Source organism: Drosophila gunungcola, chromosome 3R, assembly GCF_025200985.1.
Source record: "Drosophila gunungcola strain Sukarami chromosome 3R, Dgunungcola_SK_2, whole genome shotgun sequence".
Classification (NCBI taxonomy): Eukaryota; Metazoa; Arthropoda; class Insecta; order Diptera; family Drosophilidae; genus Drosophila; species Drosophila gunungcola.
Window position 1 is genome coordinate 22,029,649 of NC_069139.1, and position 16,417 is coordinate 22,046,065.

The following is a 16,417-nucleotide window of genomic DNA, read 5'->3' on the forward strand; positions in this document are numbered from 1 at the left end:
CCGGTGATGCGTGGCCATTGTGCGCATTTGACGTTTGGTTTATTAATCAGTTTGGCCTGCGGCCATGGACCGACCAACGTCACAATTTTCCACAAATGAATAATTTTTGTACAACACAAAATGTGAAGCAGAAGCCAAAAAGGCAGACCCACAGAAAATGTGTCACACAGGAGCCATACTTTTATATACACTTATTTAACTGAGTATTGCTGTTTTTAAAGGGATTTTGTAGGCATATATATAGGGGATATATATTTTATTGGGACTAAGAAACCGAACTAAACTTCTCACATAAATTATACATGTTTTGGTTTTTTGTTCTGTTATATCAGTTGAATTTTTATTATAAATATTCCAAGGTTTTTTTGGGATTTAAAAAAGTTACGTAAAGTAAAGGCAGTACAAATGTTTAACGCAAGTTTTGTAAGCTGGCTATAATTTTGTATATATTTAAATATTAAGGAAATATTATTATATTAATTAAGTAAATGTGAATAAAATATGATGTTTGTCTAACTTTGCTTAACGTATTTACCAACCAATAAACAATTTCAACATCTCAATGACAAAGGGTGTTTAAAAGTTGAACACTCCTCCACTTAAGTTCATATTTTTTGTACAAAGCGGGACTCGCATTTTAATTTCAACAGGGAGAAGCGAAAGTCAAACAAATGTCAGTCGCGTGTTAATCAAGTGTAAATAAATGGCGCAAAGATTAGAGAGCACCGCCAAGGCAGCAACTGGCACCACAACAACAATGAAACAACAATGAAAAGCCCAGAAAACAAATAAAAAATAAAAAGGAGGAATTCCCAAAAATTGGGGGGTGTGATGCAGACAAACCAAAAAAAAGTGGAAAAAAAAGTGGGAAAAAAAGTGCAAAAAACATTTAATGGTTTTTTAAATGTTTTTTAAATGTGCGTGAAGAATCTGTCACTCGATGCAAAAGAACTTAAAAACGCTTAAAGTTTTCTTAGCGACCCCCTCAGCTGTCCCATGCAAATTAGCCGCCAAAGTTGTTATCATCGAAGCCCGAACCCAAATCCCGAAGCCATTGGCCAGGACCCAAGCAACGCCTATGCCAAAGTAAGTCCTTAGACCCCGGACCCAGACAAATCCTGCCCGCCGTGAATATTGTACATTGGGTTGGGGGAGTACTGAAGTGGCGTTGATGATACTATTATCTTAAATCGCGAAGGGAAAGGAGCTGAGACCCATGCGGAGCTGTCAGCGGACGCGGCCACTTCAATTGTCCTTTTTCGGCAAGGCATTTACAATTCATAGATAGAGACGAAAAAATCGTTTTATTGGCTTTAAGGTCCTTTTTGTCGCCTCAGCGACATGAATAAAGGAGCAGCAACAAGGACATAAACCGCAAATAACTTGAACACTCTGCGTCCAGAGGGTTTCCCTTTGTTATTGCATTTCCCCGTGATTTGTGTTTTCTCGGGGCGGCGGAAGAGTTTGAATTTTACAATTTTTTTGCCACCTCCAATGAACAGTGGGGCAAAAGTGTTGAGAAAAGTTAAAATTATATTTAATCCGAAGTTATGATTTTCTTTACATGCGACACAACGCAATAACTTACTAAATTGAGAACAATTGAATGAATTATGTCTTTAGCCCTAGATATGGAATTTAATTTAAGAATATCTTATGGAATATATATACGAAAAGTTATCATACAAGTTTATTACCCTAAACAAAATTTTCCAATAAAATTAATCAACCAAGATAAATTTTCAAAAAATGTATATTAGTACAATTTTGGAAGCAGAAAAAGTTTAAAAACCATTGTTCCACGGCGCTTGTGAGCTTGTCTAGCTAAAGGGGTGCAAATGCTGCAATTTGTAACATTATTTGTTTTTCTTGTTGGGCCAACCACCATTGCCTCACCGCCAAAAGGACATTGCTCGAAGACACAATGCTATCTAATCTTATTTGGTATTATTTCTGCGTTAAACCTGCATTTCAGCACTTTCCCATTTTACAATGGCCAGACAATTGTTGTCCTTAACAAGGAGAAACGAAACTTTAAACTTCCGCAGAGTAAGCTGTTCGGGACCCTTTGCCTTGAAGGGCACTTTTAATGATATTTACAGGAAGTGGCAGAATCGCATCAATCATTTGTCAGCCATAAAAATTCGTCACACACGAGAATTAAATTATACAACGAAAAAAGCCAGAATATCTCGGCGGAAAAAACGAAAAAATTCTTAATGGTTGCGTGCAATGAAATGACCTTGTAAGTTATGAGATCTGTGGGGGGGTCGGTCTTAACAGTTGGTTGGAAAAAATCCAGGGAGCAGTGAAGCCAAGGTTCAACCACGGACGGTCATTCCTGGGAGGCATCGAATGGACTGGGATTGGGATTGGGATCCTGGCATGTGTGTGTCCTCGTCCTGAATGCTTTAACCCACACCCATCAGCTCATCCGCCTGGTGTGCCCACTCACATGTGAACATTTATTGGAAAACATTATTATTTATGGCTTTTTGAATGACATCGCTTGAACTTTTCAAGCAATAAAGTAACGTACAATAATATTTCCTTATAACGGAAATTGCAAGCGCACAATTTTTCTATAAAAAATGAAAAAAAAGACGATTTTGAGTTTTGATTTATGAAGATATTCATTAGTTTGGTTGATCGAAATTGAGTAAAATATATAACTTAATTTACAACCAAAGGGGATTATATTAATGACAGTGTACTTGTCTTATATTTGGGAAGATATGAGGAACGTATGGGATTGATAGCAATTCAAAATTAAATATTTAAAATTTTAAAACAACCTTTTTTCTTATAAAAAAAATTTAGAATTCTCGAACAATTAAAAATTAAAAGTACAAATGCAATTACAAAGATATTTAAAAGCGATAGAACTAGAGTTCAGGATTTAAATATATGAGATAATCATTATTACTTAGGGTTTAACCTATGATTAATAAAACCTTTAATGGCTTTAAATTAAAAAGCTGTTAAAATAAATTGTACAAAGGGAAAGTCCATATCTCACAGGCTGAACAAATAAAAAAACTAAAAAAACAAATGCAAAATAAATGTCTATACAATCTAAAATGAAAATCTTTAGAAACTTTATGCCAAGCAATTGATGTGCAAGAAATCCTATAGTTAAAGGGTTTGGGATTACGGAGCTCAAATCCTTGGCCATCTGAGACATGTAAGGGATGCGTTGCCGTTTAAGATTTGATCAAATAACCACATGCAAAAGGATTATTTTAAGTAATTGCTAGTACATTGTTTAGTGGTGTGATGTTAAGGACACGAGGACCTCCTGGCATGGGGAGCATTGTAAACGAATTGGGTTCGACATTAAAGTAAAATGTCACCAAAACTGAGGCATTTGTTTTTATTTACTTAACCAACGGACGATTACATAGGCAGCCTCGGCTTATTTACTGCCCTGCCGTATGTATTATCTGCGTGTACATCTCCGAGTTATATATGTTAGATGCGGGCTCCAGGCGCATGACCCATTCCTGAACTCGTGCAAAGCTTTTTGCTGGCGACGGCGCCACGAACCTCGGCCCTCTCGCTCTAAGCCACATGATGCCATCCTTGTCGGCTGTGTGTGTGTGTGTGTGTATGGGTGTGTGCATGGGTGTGTGTGTGGGTGTAGGGTGCCGTGGAGTCAAAGTGTAGATAGCAAGCTGCCATAGGACGACGACGACAACGATGTTGAATACATATAAAAATGTCTAAGGTGGAGCAGAAGCCATGACTGCGGCCATGACAGCGATAATGTATACGGGAGTAGTAGTGGAAGTGGGAGTGGTAGTGGGCGGTATCCGCATCCTGGGGGCGAGGTGGAGGGTCCTGGCGAAGTTGTAGGGTTGCCAGGACCCTGCCACATCCCACTGCTCACCCACTGGCCACCCACTCTCAACGTTCTCGGGCCTTCTTGCTATTTGAGTTTGGGTCCTGGTTCACTTTGTGGGTATTAAGTTCGTTTTAAGGCTAAAGACAAACGTCTCCGTCTCTTTTCCTCGTCCCTTTCTCCGTCTCTTTCACTTATACCCTGGTTGCACTTTTTGTGCGCCAGCCAAATGAAAACTGTACGGCTGAAGGTGAGTCCAAAGTCTTTAAAGTTGCACAAAGGGGATTATGAATGTTCCCACATAATTAATCAGCTGTCATTCTGCCACAACAAAATTTTACTATTAGCTCTAAAATAAGATTTTTTTGATTCACCACTCATTAGAAATAATTGATATTCTAATGGGGTATCTGTTTTAGGTTCATTTTGCAGTCAAAAAGTACAAAACATTTCAGTAGCCTAACGGTTTTAAAAATGGTTATCTCAATTTAAAAATATCTCTAATAATTAATAATAATTATTTTTAATTTATGTAATAAAAATTGAAAATAGAAGTTACGGTTAAACAATTATTTTTGATTTTAATAATTTAAATTAATTTTAATATCGTTTATTTTTCACACTTCTTAAAAGATTTTTTGGCTTCAATTTTATTAAATTCATTTTTTAAAAAAAATTAATTATTTCAAACAACTTAAATAATTTTGCGAACTCTTAATTCAAAGACATTAATTGTTTAGGTTCAAAATAAACAATAAACAAATAATTAATAATCTTCTTGTAAATTAGCCTTTCGAAGCGTTTTATACAAAAACGAAACCACTGATTGAACCCTTAATAAACTCAATGCGTTTCTGAATGTTTATCCCCATTGAGGCTAAGAAAAAACCAGACCGGTAACTTTTTTATGACGTATTTAGTTAAGCGATATGGACCAGAGAAAAGCAGGGGTAACCAGCTCATGGAAAGTGGTCTTCAGAGGCAACCCCAAGGAATTTGATGCAGCTGCCAAGCTGACAGCCCTTCCTTATCCGCCCTTCGTTGGGGGATTTGTTTTGGTCTCGGACGTCGCTTTTTACCGAGCTGATGGGCCAAGCGGGAGACTTTTGTTTTATCGCTGGCAATACATCAGCCATCAATATGATTAACTCACACGGAATGTGCCAAAGTGCCGAAAATCAAATTAAATTGCCCTGATGTAAGTGTTAGTGACACATTCGGACAGTGTCCACTCGCTTGATTTATGCATTGCAAATCGATAGTTTGCGCTTGTCCTTAGAGAAAAGGGATCAGTGTCAGATGGACGCAGGCGGTAAAAATATAATTTATATTCACATCTCCGAGATATTTTCTACACAAGGAAAGTACGAAAATTCTTTAACAAGTAGATGTGGGGCTGTTATTTCTTGTTCTGGCGATGCTCATACTTTTCCTCAATGAACTTGAATATGGAATCGATGGCCGAGTAAGAGGTCCACTCATGTTTGGTGTGGCCAGCAGAAACCCTTCGGATGCTTTTCTTCGACTGTGAGACGGGTGTGTCCAAAGGTGTATTGCTGGCGACCCAATCGCAGGTTACATCACACATGTAATCCCTGTATTTGGACTGTGGACTACCCATGACCGCATCCGTAAAGGCAATCGCAAAAACAGATTCCTTAAAGAAATCCAAAAAGTTTTCAACCTATAAAGAGAAAATTTTTAATTATATGATATTACAATTTGTTTGTAATATTTATTCTTACAAGATCTAATGTCAGACAGCCACCGTAGCTGTGGGCCACGATAGCCACACTCTCCGGTTTCGAGGGCAACACAATGTTTTTCCACACATACTTTGTGTGCTTTAGTGGAGTTTCAACGCCCTCGATTAAATTATCCTTTCCATTGTAGAATCGTGTACAATCGTTGGTATTGGTGATAAGCAGATCGTATCCGAGCTTCTGCGCCTGACGCACATAAGGCAGCTGAGAGCCGTGGTCCAGCGAGTTGTTTATGATTAAGCTGTTATTAAATAAGTTTATAAATTCTCTATAAAATTGAAATTATATAAAAAAAAACATGTTCCCAAGAGAGCAATTACTTATTGCGGTTTTAATGGGTTTCAAGAGGCACCAATAATTCCACTGAATGCTCGACTGAAAAAAACTCTGATAACCTTTGCTCTAGATTCACAAAGTTCCGTTTATTAAAAGTATATTAAAGCTCGTATACTTCAAATGAGCCATTTTCAAAACTAAATAATGTCTTAAGCTGGTACCAATAAGGAATAAAAATGAAATTACCATAAATAGAGTCAAAATCTTTCAATAGGACACCTAATTTACAAAGGTCAAAATTTCTCAAAAGTTTTCAATTTTTTTGCAAATGTGGTCGCCCACTTAGATGACTTAAACTGAAAAAAAGGTATTGCATTTATTTAAACATTACCCACTTTATCAAGTAATTTTTCTTGCACCGTGTATAGTGGCTTATATACATGTGACTCTTATAATTTGGAATCGTACAAACCTTCTGGCCCATTGGCCTGCCTTAACAAGTCCACTGCCATGGATAAGGACTAGCAACTTCTTGGACTGCGACAGCTTTGCCGGCTGGGAGTAGATAAAGGACGAACGCTCTGGTGTCTTGTTTAATGGAATATAGGTACGACTTAGGCCGTTTTTCTCAAGCAGAGCGTAGACAATTTCCGGGATTTGCTAAAAACGATACAAAAATACTTATTATTAATTAATTCCGGTATTGTCATATAAGAGATGCAACTTCTTAAAAATTTAAAAATAAATTATACTTCGGTTGACATTATAATTCATTTTATATGAGTAACTAAGTCCATATTGTATAAATTGCGAAAGAAATTACCACACAATGACAGAGATAACGGAAGACCTAAAAAAGTATTTCTGTTCCCATAAAACAAAATGTATTCTTATGCATTGGACCATGCGATTATCAAAGATAAAAAGACAACACCATTAAAAAACCGATTTTTTTTCATTTAAATCTAAATACGTGAAAATGCGGTCATATTAAGACTGTATAAAAAATTGGAAAAATAAGTTTGGAGAGGATTAGCCAATATCTACGATTGTATAGATCCCATAGACTTAACATTTTGAAGTAAAATTAAGGCAAATTCAGCTATTAAAAAATATACAAAATAAATTAATTTATTTGGAAAACCCAAGTAGTCCCCTAAATAGAAACCCGGTACATACGTTGGCCAGTTTCTGGTAGTGATTCTCGTTCTCGTTGGCATCGTTGCTGACGTTATAGGAAAACTGCTCCGTGCCGGGCTCTCCTGTGGCGGGATCGATTTTGCGCAGGACTCCGTCTGCAGGAGAAGATGGGGATTAATGATCATCTTGATGGTTGTATCAACTATAGCTGGCATCCATCAACATCCACTCACCTCCGTCGAAGGCGTACCCAAAGTTCTTCAGCTGGATCAAAGCCTGCTCACAATTGCTGGCCGGCGGCGGTGAGTCTGGCATTTCGAGGTGCCTGGGAGGACGAAACAGTTTGTAAATCCTTGACCACATTACGCTTCTGGTGGGGGTTCTACATGAGCGTTCACTTACGGAATAACAATGAGGCTGCAGAAAGTTTTTATTTTATACACAATTGTTGCTCGCGTTTTGTTTTGATTTCTTGATAAACGCTAAGCTAGGGATGGAATAGCGGCGCCACCTACTGGCCAAAAAGCTCATACTGATACATGGCGATACTTATCGGCACGAAAGTGAATCGGATAATAGGCCATTCACACCTATATGCAGTATCGACGAAACATTAATGCTTAGACCTCCTCCGTTTTAGTATTATAACCATATGATATGATATACATATCTTCTTGGCGGTGTTTTTTAAGGTTATCATTTTTAATGCCGAAATATTTTCAGCCAACCTGGTAAAAATCAAAAACTGCCTACAAAACCTCTTCTGCTCACATTTTCCAAGACAAGTTCAGAAATAGTATCACATGAAAAATGTTTCTAAAAAATGTCTTAAGTTAGTAATTCAAGTTTTGATAAGCCCACTATTCTATGACCCATAAATCGTTGCGCACATGGAATGTAAGTAGACACCAGTAAATATAAAGTATTGCTTTTTGTTTAAAATTTAAACGAGGCTTATTGATAAATTGTTTTTTTTCTGAACAATCATTTAAAGGCAATCTGTTTTTTGGATTATGTAGAGCCGTTCTCTTTTGTATTTATTTATTTATTTTAACATTTTTAAGCGCGCCGCTTCTCATATCATACCATCTAGTTCGATTAACCCTTACAATATGTACTTTCATTTGTTCCATGGTTTTTTTAATCCAGTCCGAGTATACGCTAACACGAGTGAAAGCATACGGCTTCAATGGCGTGCAGGCCTTTCTTCCGTAGGAAAGTAATCCGTAGAGATTCTCTTTCACGACGCTCACCAAAGGGCCTCCCGAGTCTCCCTAAAGCACACATTTTTAGTATAGGACAAGTTGATATTAGTACTTAAAATAATTGTGGTTGTTCCAGAAATCCCTTCCTGACAAAACAAAAATGATTAAATTTAAAATCATTGCAGTAAAGTTTTTACCAAGCTGGAGTAAATTAACATCGAAATACTCTGAAAACATTCAATCACAATCTAAACGGAGAAATGCTGCGTTGAAAAGATTGTTGTCATCTTCGTAGTTGTAAACAATATTTAATCGAGCTACTAATAAATTGACTAAAATAAAATTATAAAAAAAATAATGACATTATCAAAAAATCAGACACTATTGATTTTTTTCAAATTTTGTAGTCAACGATTTTTTTAAAATTACTTGAATATTTTTAGGTAGTTTAAAGCTTGGTAAATTCTTAGGACGAATTGAAATTTGAATATTGTTGGAAGAGATTTCTGTAAAATTCCCTAATGTGTCCTCGAATAGATCAGATTGATATTCGAATACTTTTTTTTCTGCATATATCTGTATCTTTTCCACTCACATCGCAGGGTCCTTTGGGTCCTCTCAAGTGTATTGCACAGATGTCCGTTCCAGTGAGGAACACAAATCGGTGCTTCTTTTTACACACATCGTTTTCGATCGTCTGAAAGGGCATCTCCTGAATGCCTATTCGCTTGCTGATCTTCACACGTCCCCAGCCAATTAGATTGGCCCTCATGTCACTCTCGTTTTGCGGCTTGACTGTGAAGCTAATACTCCGGAGTCGAATGTTGTCCAACTGGAATTTCGGGAAGACCCTTAAGACGCCAATGTCGTGGCCTTGGAGCAACTTAAAACTTGGATGCCACCTTACTTCGACGACGAAAAAGCGGGTTTGCATTCGACTGTTGAGCATATCAGCGCCAGCGGCCACAAACATTCTTGGTGGCGGATTCTTCTTCGATTTGATGCAGTGGGCTGCAGTAAGCACAAACTCATCCGAAATGATGACCCCCACGCACAGGTGCTTGTAGTATCCATTTACGTTCTCACCGACAGAGACTACATAAGGATATCGGGAGCGGTAAACTTTTGCCTTCTTCCTTGTCGAAGATGCACTCATCTGTGGGCTGATGGAAGAAGTCTCCTCTTCATCGGACATCACGATGAAGAGAGCTATCATGCAAAGATAACTCCAACGAGACATTACTGCCAACCACGTCACGGTTTGAATAACATGGCTAGAACTTGGAGTGTGGCTTCTCACAACGAACAGCTAGGCTCCCTAATAAACCATTAAATTATAAATTTTCTGCAAATTAAGACTTTGACTTTCAATCAAATATTAAAATTCCATTATATTCTGGGATTGTACAGAGTAGAGTAACATTCTGCATCTAGGAAATAAAGGATAGCAAAATAAGAAGCAATTTGGTCTTTCATCTACAAATTCTAGATATCAATCATTTTAATTCCTTGATTCGCCGTCATGGAAATGGATAATTCCTTTCATTTTAAACTTCTTAAATGAATTGGTTACTGATTGGTGGCAGATTCTTTAAGGGTCTGCTTCAGATTGGCCACCTGGTTGAGCTTGGCGAGGCGCTTCATTGTCTCAAGCTCCTTGATGAACGTTGCTAGGGCCTCTTTGGTGGTGGAGATGTCCCCATCTTTTAAGTCCTCGAGGTCGTCCTCTTTTTCAAGTTCTAAAAAGAATTTAAATTTGATACTTTTATATATTTAACGTAAGTTTGGGACTACTAACCATTCATTTCCGCCTCGATGTCATCGAGCCGATTCATGACCAACGCCTGCTGTACCTTCACGTGCTCTATTAGGCGGTACTGGCACTCCTCCGGATCGATAGCGGCCTCTGGTTGCGGAACATTTGGAAGGTCAGGTTGCTCCGTCTTCGTACGTTTAACAGGCGTCACAGCAGAGGCATCCACGTTGTCCTCGTCCCACTTTTTAGCCCACAGGTACAGCTTCGGGTGACAGCGGTTCCGTGCAATGTTGATCTTCACCAGCAGCGAGTGCATGGATCGCCTGGCGTCCAGTAAATTGCCGGTTAGAGTGTGTGACCGCTTCAGTATCTCGGATTGCTTAGTGGCCTTTGGATTTGCTCTGTGGTAGGCGGCCGCCGGCAGCTTGCCTTCGAACAGCCAGTCCTGGTCGTGCTTAAACCTCATGGAATCTCGTCCCCTTTGCGGATTACGACAGATGTAGCAAACGTACTTGTCCGGCACATCCGACTCCTTGACGATGCCGTTGCAGGCGCCATGCTGCCAGCACAGACACAACTCGCACTGGATCATCAGACCGTCCTCCTCGCCGTACTCGCAGATGCAGTTGATGATCTCCTCCTGCCGCATTCGCACGATTCGGATTAGTTCTCCGTTCTCCTTGATGTACTGCGGTGCTTTGCTGAGTATGTCCGCAGGCGGTGGAGCCAGAGCTGCATTAATGTCCGCCTGGTCATTAGACGACGGCGTGGATATCGAGTCTGCTGTGGCTGGTGAGTCAATTGAGCTGATTGGAGTGGCTGCCGCACCAACTCGTCGTTTCTTCGTGTCGCTGCGTCCATCCGGAGTGGGCGTGTTGAAGGATTGGCGCGTCTCTTCCGCGTCTGGTTCGTTTAAGGAATGACCAGCCGTGCTGTCCGTTAAATTGCTGCGACGCTGAGAGCGCTGGCGGTTGCTCTTTCTCGAGCCAGAGGGGCGCTTGGTGGGCGAGAAACGAGCCCGCTTGCAGGAACGATTTAGGGAGGAGTTTACCGAGAAGGCAGCTCCAGCCTCCACGGAAAGATCTCCTGATTTAATGCCACTTTCAACAGTGGGCGTCATTGTGCCTGGTGGCTCCATCTTGGGAGATAAGAGTCCTTTAGAAGGCGATATTCCAGGTGGGGTTCCCGGCGTTCCGGGGGATGTGACCGTAGCTGGGAGCGATTGACGTTTAAATGACCGCGATTGCTGCATATCCTGCTGGTGCAGCTTGGCAAAGAATTGCTGGTTTGGTATTTGGTTCTTGGGCACCGCATCGCCCTGCTCGATGGATGAGGGGTGCGTACGCTTGACTGCCAGTTCTTGCATCTTGGGGCAGTGGCTCACGTATCTGTTAAGACAAAATAAGATATAATCTATCAATGGTTTTGTATATAAGACACTTACTCGGCGAATTCCTTGTGGTAATGACGAATATGGATAAGCAAAAAGTCCTCCTTGCGATATGTCTTGCCGCAACCTTCGCGCGGACATACATACAGATTGTCCTGGATTTGGACCTTCAGACCGCCAATAAAAGCTGAAATGATGGAATGGTTGAAATTTTAAATTAAAATAGATAAGAATTTGGTAAACAGAAAATAAAGTATTAAATTTGAAATAAGGTTAACAAAATAACTTCAAAAATGGATTCCCTATATTTCGACTTACCAAATCCATTCTCCACGAGAGGAGGATCTCCTTGCAGCATCTGAGCTTGACCTCCCTCAATGGCTTCCAGTAGTTCTGGAGTTGTCTTGGTCTTTGCCTCATCGGTGAGCTGAGCTTGCGGCGACATTAGTTCTGCTGGGGGCATTAGCGAGGCCACCGGGGCCTCCATGTACTGACTTTCTTTAACCGGCATCGGGGTAGAAGGCAACGAGGATTGCGTTGTGTTGCTCTGGTCCAGCGTGGAGTCCATTGACACATCCATGGACCTGGGCTTGGGCGGTGGCTGCGGGTTGTAGTCGTGGGTGTAAACATACGCGTTGATGTCCTTGGCCCGGCGACGGTGAATGCTAAAGTCATACACATCCGGATTGTAGACTAGGTCCTGCGACTCGAGGAACAGCTTCAAGTCGGACTTGGAGCGGAAACGCTTGCCGCTGGGCGAAACCAAAATGACATCCCACTTGCCAAGCACATTTGAGCGCTGGTACATGTGTTTGATCCATCCGGGCGGCAGACGCCAGTCCTGCACGATAACCGTCGGCTTCTGGTGCTCGCCCACGATCAGGAAGCCCTCGGTCCCGATCGGCTGGTCGTTCACCCAGTGGCACGTCCACTCACCATCGTGCGGAATCTCTGGGAGGCCCAGGGAAGCTGTTGGATGCAGAATGTAAGAGTTAATTTGGAATCAATTTTTATATGTTTCAAAAGGAATAAATTAGGTTATTTTAAAAGCCAAAGTCTTATAATTATTACTCAAATTTCCCTCTTCGAAATTTATACTTATAAACTTAAAATATAGTAAACTGATTTCATTGAAACAAATAAACGATTTATAGCTTTGATTACTTATTAATTTGATATACCAATATCTAATTACTTCTTAGAAATGTAGTTCCTTTATGATTTAAACATAGTTGTCTAAGGTCAAGCTTGTTTTCTAAAGCCGAAAGGGAAAGGAAACTATTTCACAAGAACTTAACTTAAGGGTAAGTCATATTGACTTCCGTGTTCTGCTGCCCCGGACCAACTTACATATATCCAGGCTGGCCATGTCCAGTAGCGGCCAATCCCTGCGCTGTGGCGTGGTCTTGCTCTTCTTGCTGCTCGAGACTCCGCTGGCTCCACTACCGCTGCCCGTGCTGGCTCTCTTGGGGGCCAGAGAAACAGTGGCAACGGGGGTTCCAACAGTAATGGGCATCTTGGAGGCGCCCACATCCGGTGCCTGGACGGCTGGCAGCTGCTTCGGCAGCTTGTTCATGTGCACGGCGCGCACATTCTTGATGTAGCCGTCGTCGAAGAGCACTTCGTAGGTGTCGTTGCCCAGCAGCTTGCGGATGGTGCCCGGGAACTTGCGCGGCCCCGACCAGCGGGCCATGCACTTCTCATCCAGCTCGAAGACGGGCAGGACGCGGGTGCTGAGGCGCTGCCTCAGACGCTCCGACTTGATGGCCATCCACTCCTGGAAGCTGCCGCTTGTCGACGGCGACACCTTCAGCTTGTGGTTGCGCTCGAAGCGCACGAGCAGCGTCTGCTCCGTCTCGTTGACTTCGACGATGCGGGCGGGCAACCAGTTGCCCTCCACACTCAGGGCCTCCAGACGGGCGCCGATGGTCAGGTTATGTGGGTTGCTGTACTTGGCCGGTGAGCCGGGAAGCGGTGAGTTCGAGTTGGAGGGAGTTTCGGCCGCCGGGGCTGCAGCTTCACTGGTTGAGGGTCCAGGAGTAGCCGGGGATTCCTCCACAACTGCCTTGGTTGCATCTTCGTTGGCTTCAGCAGTTGTTTTTCCTGAAGCCTTCTCCTCCTGCTCTTTTCTGGCCTTCTCCGCAGCAGCCGCGGCATTGCGTTCGGCCGTCTCCGCCAGGATTTGTGCCACTATTTGATCTACCGTGGCTTTGATCACATCCTCGTTGGCTGACGATTGAGCAGTTCCCGGTGCCCCCGTCGTGCCCTCCACGCTGGCGTGCTGCAGTGCCCGGTGGTCCGCCTCGATCTCCGAGGAGTCCATCTTGCCCCACGGGAACACGGTGGGAAAGACGCGCGGCTTGAGCAGATACTTGCCATTGCGGATCGTGTTGAAGTCCAGGCGGCGGAAGTGGCGCGAGCAGACGAGGACGCTCTTGGTGATCTGGCGCTCCAGGCTGATGCGCGAGTTCTTAATCCAAATGGCCCGGATGATGGGATCCAGGGGGAACGAGTGGTACGTCACGCCGTGGTGTTCCAGCAGACGCGACGTCGACGGGCAGGTGGCCACGCAGCAGCGACGACCCATTGTGTTATTATCTGCCGTTTGTCACCAAATTCAAGCCAATTATGTCGTTTTTTGGGTTTCTAATGCCCTTTTCTTGTGACGAAATAAAAATTCAACGCGATATTTGTCCAGCAAAAACACAGTACGATAAAATAGTGTGACCAAATCGGGATAGGCAAGCAATGCTAGCCGATACGTGTTCTATCGATAGTTTTTAGCTCGAATATCTCTAGAAGTGTTACCAGTTTAGCTACTTAGTAGCCAAATTTGTCTATTTTTATGAGTCGTCGACATAAATAATTTGAAATAACAGTTGCTTGCAATTTTAGCTTTTACAAAGTGTTCGAATAAAGCACCTTATTATTTATTGGGCCGATTTTAATGGTACTTTTCGACTTTTTGGGTTCACAAATACAGAATGAAAGGGAGAAATTTAGAATCTTACAAAAGTTACAATTTCTGACTCTTTTTGAAAAACACGAATTTACGTTAAATAAAAACCTCTTTATTTAGCATAAAGGCGACGATAAAGCCAATTTGATTTTAAAATAAGTTTACATTTTACTTTAAAACCGCCACTAAAGATGTCTTCAAAATACTTACACTTCCTTTTGTTAATTTTATAGTTGTACGAATATCCGCTGCAATATTGAAATTATTCGGTATGTTAATGCATATCGGCAAAGTGAGCGTACCATAAATTTTCGTAGCTCGGCAGTAAAAAGGATCACGTGCCAGCATGCCAAGTTCCCAAGGCCATCGGAAACCTATTTGAAATGCAATTAATGTAGGCATATGGGCTTACATGTCACCACGATCGCCAAAAGACAGACACCTTGCAAAAAGTTAACCAATAACCAAAAGAAATACGAAATCGTTCATTCGAAAACACTTCTGGAACTGGGTTTCAACACCAAATTCCAAAGTTGAGGAGAAGCATTTTATGTAAGCTGCTGAAATAAACGTTTGCAGTTTGCAATTAAAATGTTCCTCCTGGTCATTAGCATGCAATAAACAACATACCAATTTGACTCTATGGCGCCAGCAGCTTGGTCATACGCCAAAAAAAAAAAAAAAATCGATCGAAGTCTGAAGAGCCTTGGCCTTCGAATTAAAATATGTGAGGAAAATATGATTACTTAATTATTATATTATCTTGTATTTTTTATTTATATATTTTAGCTTTCGGAAACCGAATTTGTAACTCAAAGTGGAGGAAAACGCTTACACCTATTTTAAAGTCACCCAGAGTAGCGGGTAGCATTACTTCCTGTTGATTCTATAAACTAACTACACTACGAACAAGGTCTATGGGTCAATATGTTCACCTAGATCTTGAAAGTGTTTGCAAAATTCACACGGAGCCAATATCAAATAGTGTTGACTTTGATCCAACGGAATGCCAATATTTAAAATCAAATCACGGTTGGAGCATAAAGCAAACTTTAATTATAAAATGTTTTTATTGTCATTTGCAGCTGACATAAATATTAAATAACTTGAATAATTGCCGTTGCTAAGCCGAATAATTTAGTTTTTAATTTTGGGCAGTCCAAAACTGACATTGATAGGGCCACTCGTGGGGAAATCCAAATGAGTAAACACAACTAAATGTCCGTTTGCATAACTATTAGTGAGCATATTTGCATAAATTATCGACACTTGAGGAAATTGGGACGACTGCACCTGAACTCACTCTCTTTTTGTGCAAATAATTAAACAATATGTAACCGGTGCAAAAATATTTCCAAAAAGAAAAACAACGCCAACAACTGACGGCGGCACTTTCTCCTTTAATATTTACCCAACTCATCGACAAATTGGCCAGGCCCATTCCCCAGTCTCATCTCGGTCCCAGCACCATCCACAAACCCATCCCTTCCCCGTTCCCCTCTGGGAACTCATTGCGTAAATATGTGGGTATGCGATGCTGTAATTTTCGAATAGGCCTCGCCACTCTTGACACTTTGGGCCCAGTTGCCGGTTCCTTATCACATAAATATAACCAAAGTATGATCGTTTATGTTGATGATCACTTGCAGAGAGATTTCCCGTGGGCAAATCATGTAACGCACAAAACTCATACAAATTAAATAAATTATGCTTGCCCAAAACATGGCTAAAATAAATACGTGTTGGCCATGTAAATGGATTGCCTAATTTTTTATAATTTTTATTGGTCTTTGTCACTAACCGTTGCGCACAGCGCACTTTAGATTTCAAATTTAATATCTGGAATTTCTCAATGTAAAAACTTTTGGAGTTTCCCAGACTGAAATTGTAAACTTGAAATTTCCTAACAGTCAGTAATTTTCTTTGAACTATAATAAGCAGTAAATATAAAGTGTTTTGAATTTTTTCTATCACAATTAATAATTATTTTATGTTGAACATTTATTTTCTCACAAGCAATGAAGTATTGTAATAATAATTTCAGCCGAAATCCTTTACTAAATCTATTTATAATTGTAATATTTAAG

At 40.9% G+C, this 16,417-nt stretch overlaps 3 protein-coding genes across 4 annotated transcripts; all 3 read right to left on the minus strand.

Annotated features, from left to right (window-relative positions):
• Window positions 1-5,136: 5,136 nt before the first annotated feature.
• Window positions 5,137-7,526, minus strand: LOC128252163 (FAM172 family protein homolog CG10038). Of its 2 annotated transcripts, XM_052979667.1 has the most exons (6): window positions 7,423-7,526; window positions 7,254-7,345; window positions 7,060-7,175; window positions 6,353-6,540; window positions 5,587-5,845; window positions 5,137-5,525 (listed from the first exon to the last, which is right to left on the minus strand). In XM_052979667.1, exons 2-6 carry the CDS (start codon window positions 7,333-7,335, stop codon window positions 5,241-5,243), a joined length of 930 nt encoding a protein of 309 aa, XP_052835627.1. In that variant the 5' UTR covers window positions 7,336-7,345; window positions 7,423-7,526; the 3' UTR covers window positions 5,137-5,240. The 2 variants fall into 2 exon arrangements, with proteins under 2 accessions (XP_052835627.1, XP_052835626.1); XM_052979666.1 differs by lacking the exon at window positions 7,423-7,526 and having other exon boundaries at window positions 7,254-7,414.
• A 520-nt stretch (window positions 7,527-8,046) lies between these two features.
• LOC128252165 (chymotrypsin-2) lies at window positions 8,047-9,569 on the minus strand. Its single transcript, XM_052979669.1, has 2 exons — window positions 8,821-9,569; window positions 8,047-8,294 (listed from the first exon to the last, which is right to left on the minus strand). The coding sequence occupies exons 1-2, from the start codon at window positions 9,463-9,465 to the stop codon at window positions 8,058-8,060; spliced, it is 882 nt and encodes a 293-aa protein (XP_052835629.1). The 5' UTR covers window positions 9,466-9,569; the 3' UTR covers window positions 8,047-8,057.
• A 60-nt stretch (window positions 9,570-9,629) lies between these two features.
• On the minus strand, window positions 9,630-14,093 carry LOC128252144 (uncharacterized). Its single transcript, XM_052979638.1, has 5 exons — window positions 12,722-14,093; window positions 11,690-12,340; window positions 11,426-11,558; window positions 10,024-11,369; window positions 9,630-9,964 (listed from the first exon to the last, which is right to left on the minus strand). Exons 1-5 carry the CDS (start codon window positions 13,956-13,958, stop codon window positions 9,795-9,797), a joined length of 3,537 nt encoding a protein of 1,178 aa, XP_052835598.1. The 5' UTR covers window positions 13,959-14,093; the 3' UTR covers window positions 9,630-9,794.
• Between the last annotated feature and the right edge of the window lie 2,324 nt (window positions 14,094-16,417).

Bases quoted from the DNA above. Each gene is read 5' to 3' on its own strand.
- LOC128252163 (XM_052979666.1), bottom strand. From the start codon at position 7,383: ATGTGGTCAAGGATTTACAAACTGTTTCGTCCTCCCAGGCACCTCGAA. The intron at 6,541-7,059 runs GTATGTACCGGG...TATCGTTTTTAG, and splicing joins ACTACCAGAAACTGGCCAAC to CAAATCCCGGAAATTGTCTA. The intron at 5,846-6,352 runs GTTTGTACGATT...ATTTAATAACAG, and splicing joins GCAGGCCAATGGGCCAGAAG to CTTAATCATAAACAACTCGC.
- LOC128252165 (XM_052979669.1), bottom strand. From the start codon at position 9,465: ATGTCTCGTTGGAGTTATCTTTGCATGATAGCTCTCTTCATCGTGATG. The intron at 8,295-8,820 runs GTGAGTGGAAAA...TGTGTGCTTTAG, and splicing joins GACCCAAAGGACCCTGCGAT to GGAGACTCGGGAGGCCCTTT.
- LOC128252144 (XM_052979638.1), bottom strand. From the start codon at position 13,958: ATGGGTCGTCGCTGCTGCGTGGCCACCTGCCCGTCGACGTCGCGTCTG. The intron at 11,370-11,425 runs GTAAGTGTCTTA...TTGTCTTAACAG, and splicing joins TACCACAAGGAATTCGCCGA to ATACGTGAGCCACTGCCCCA. The intron at 9,965-10,023 runs GTTAGTAGTCCC...AATTCTTTTTAG, and splicing joins CATCGAGGCGGAAATGAATG to AACTTGAAAAAGAGGACGAC.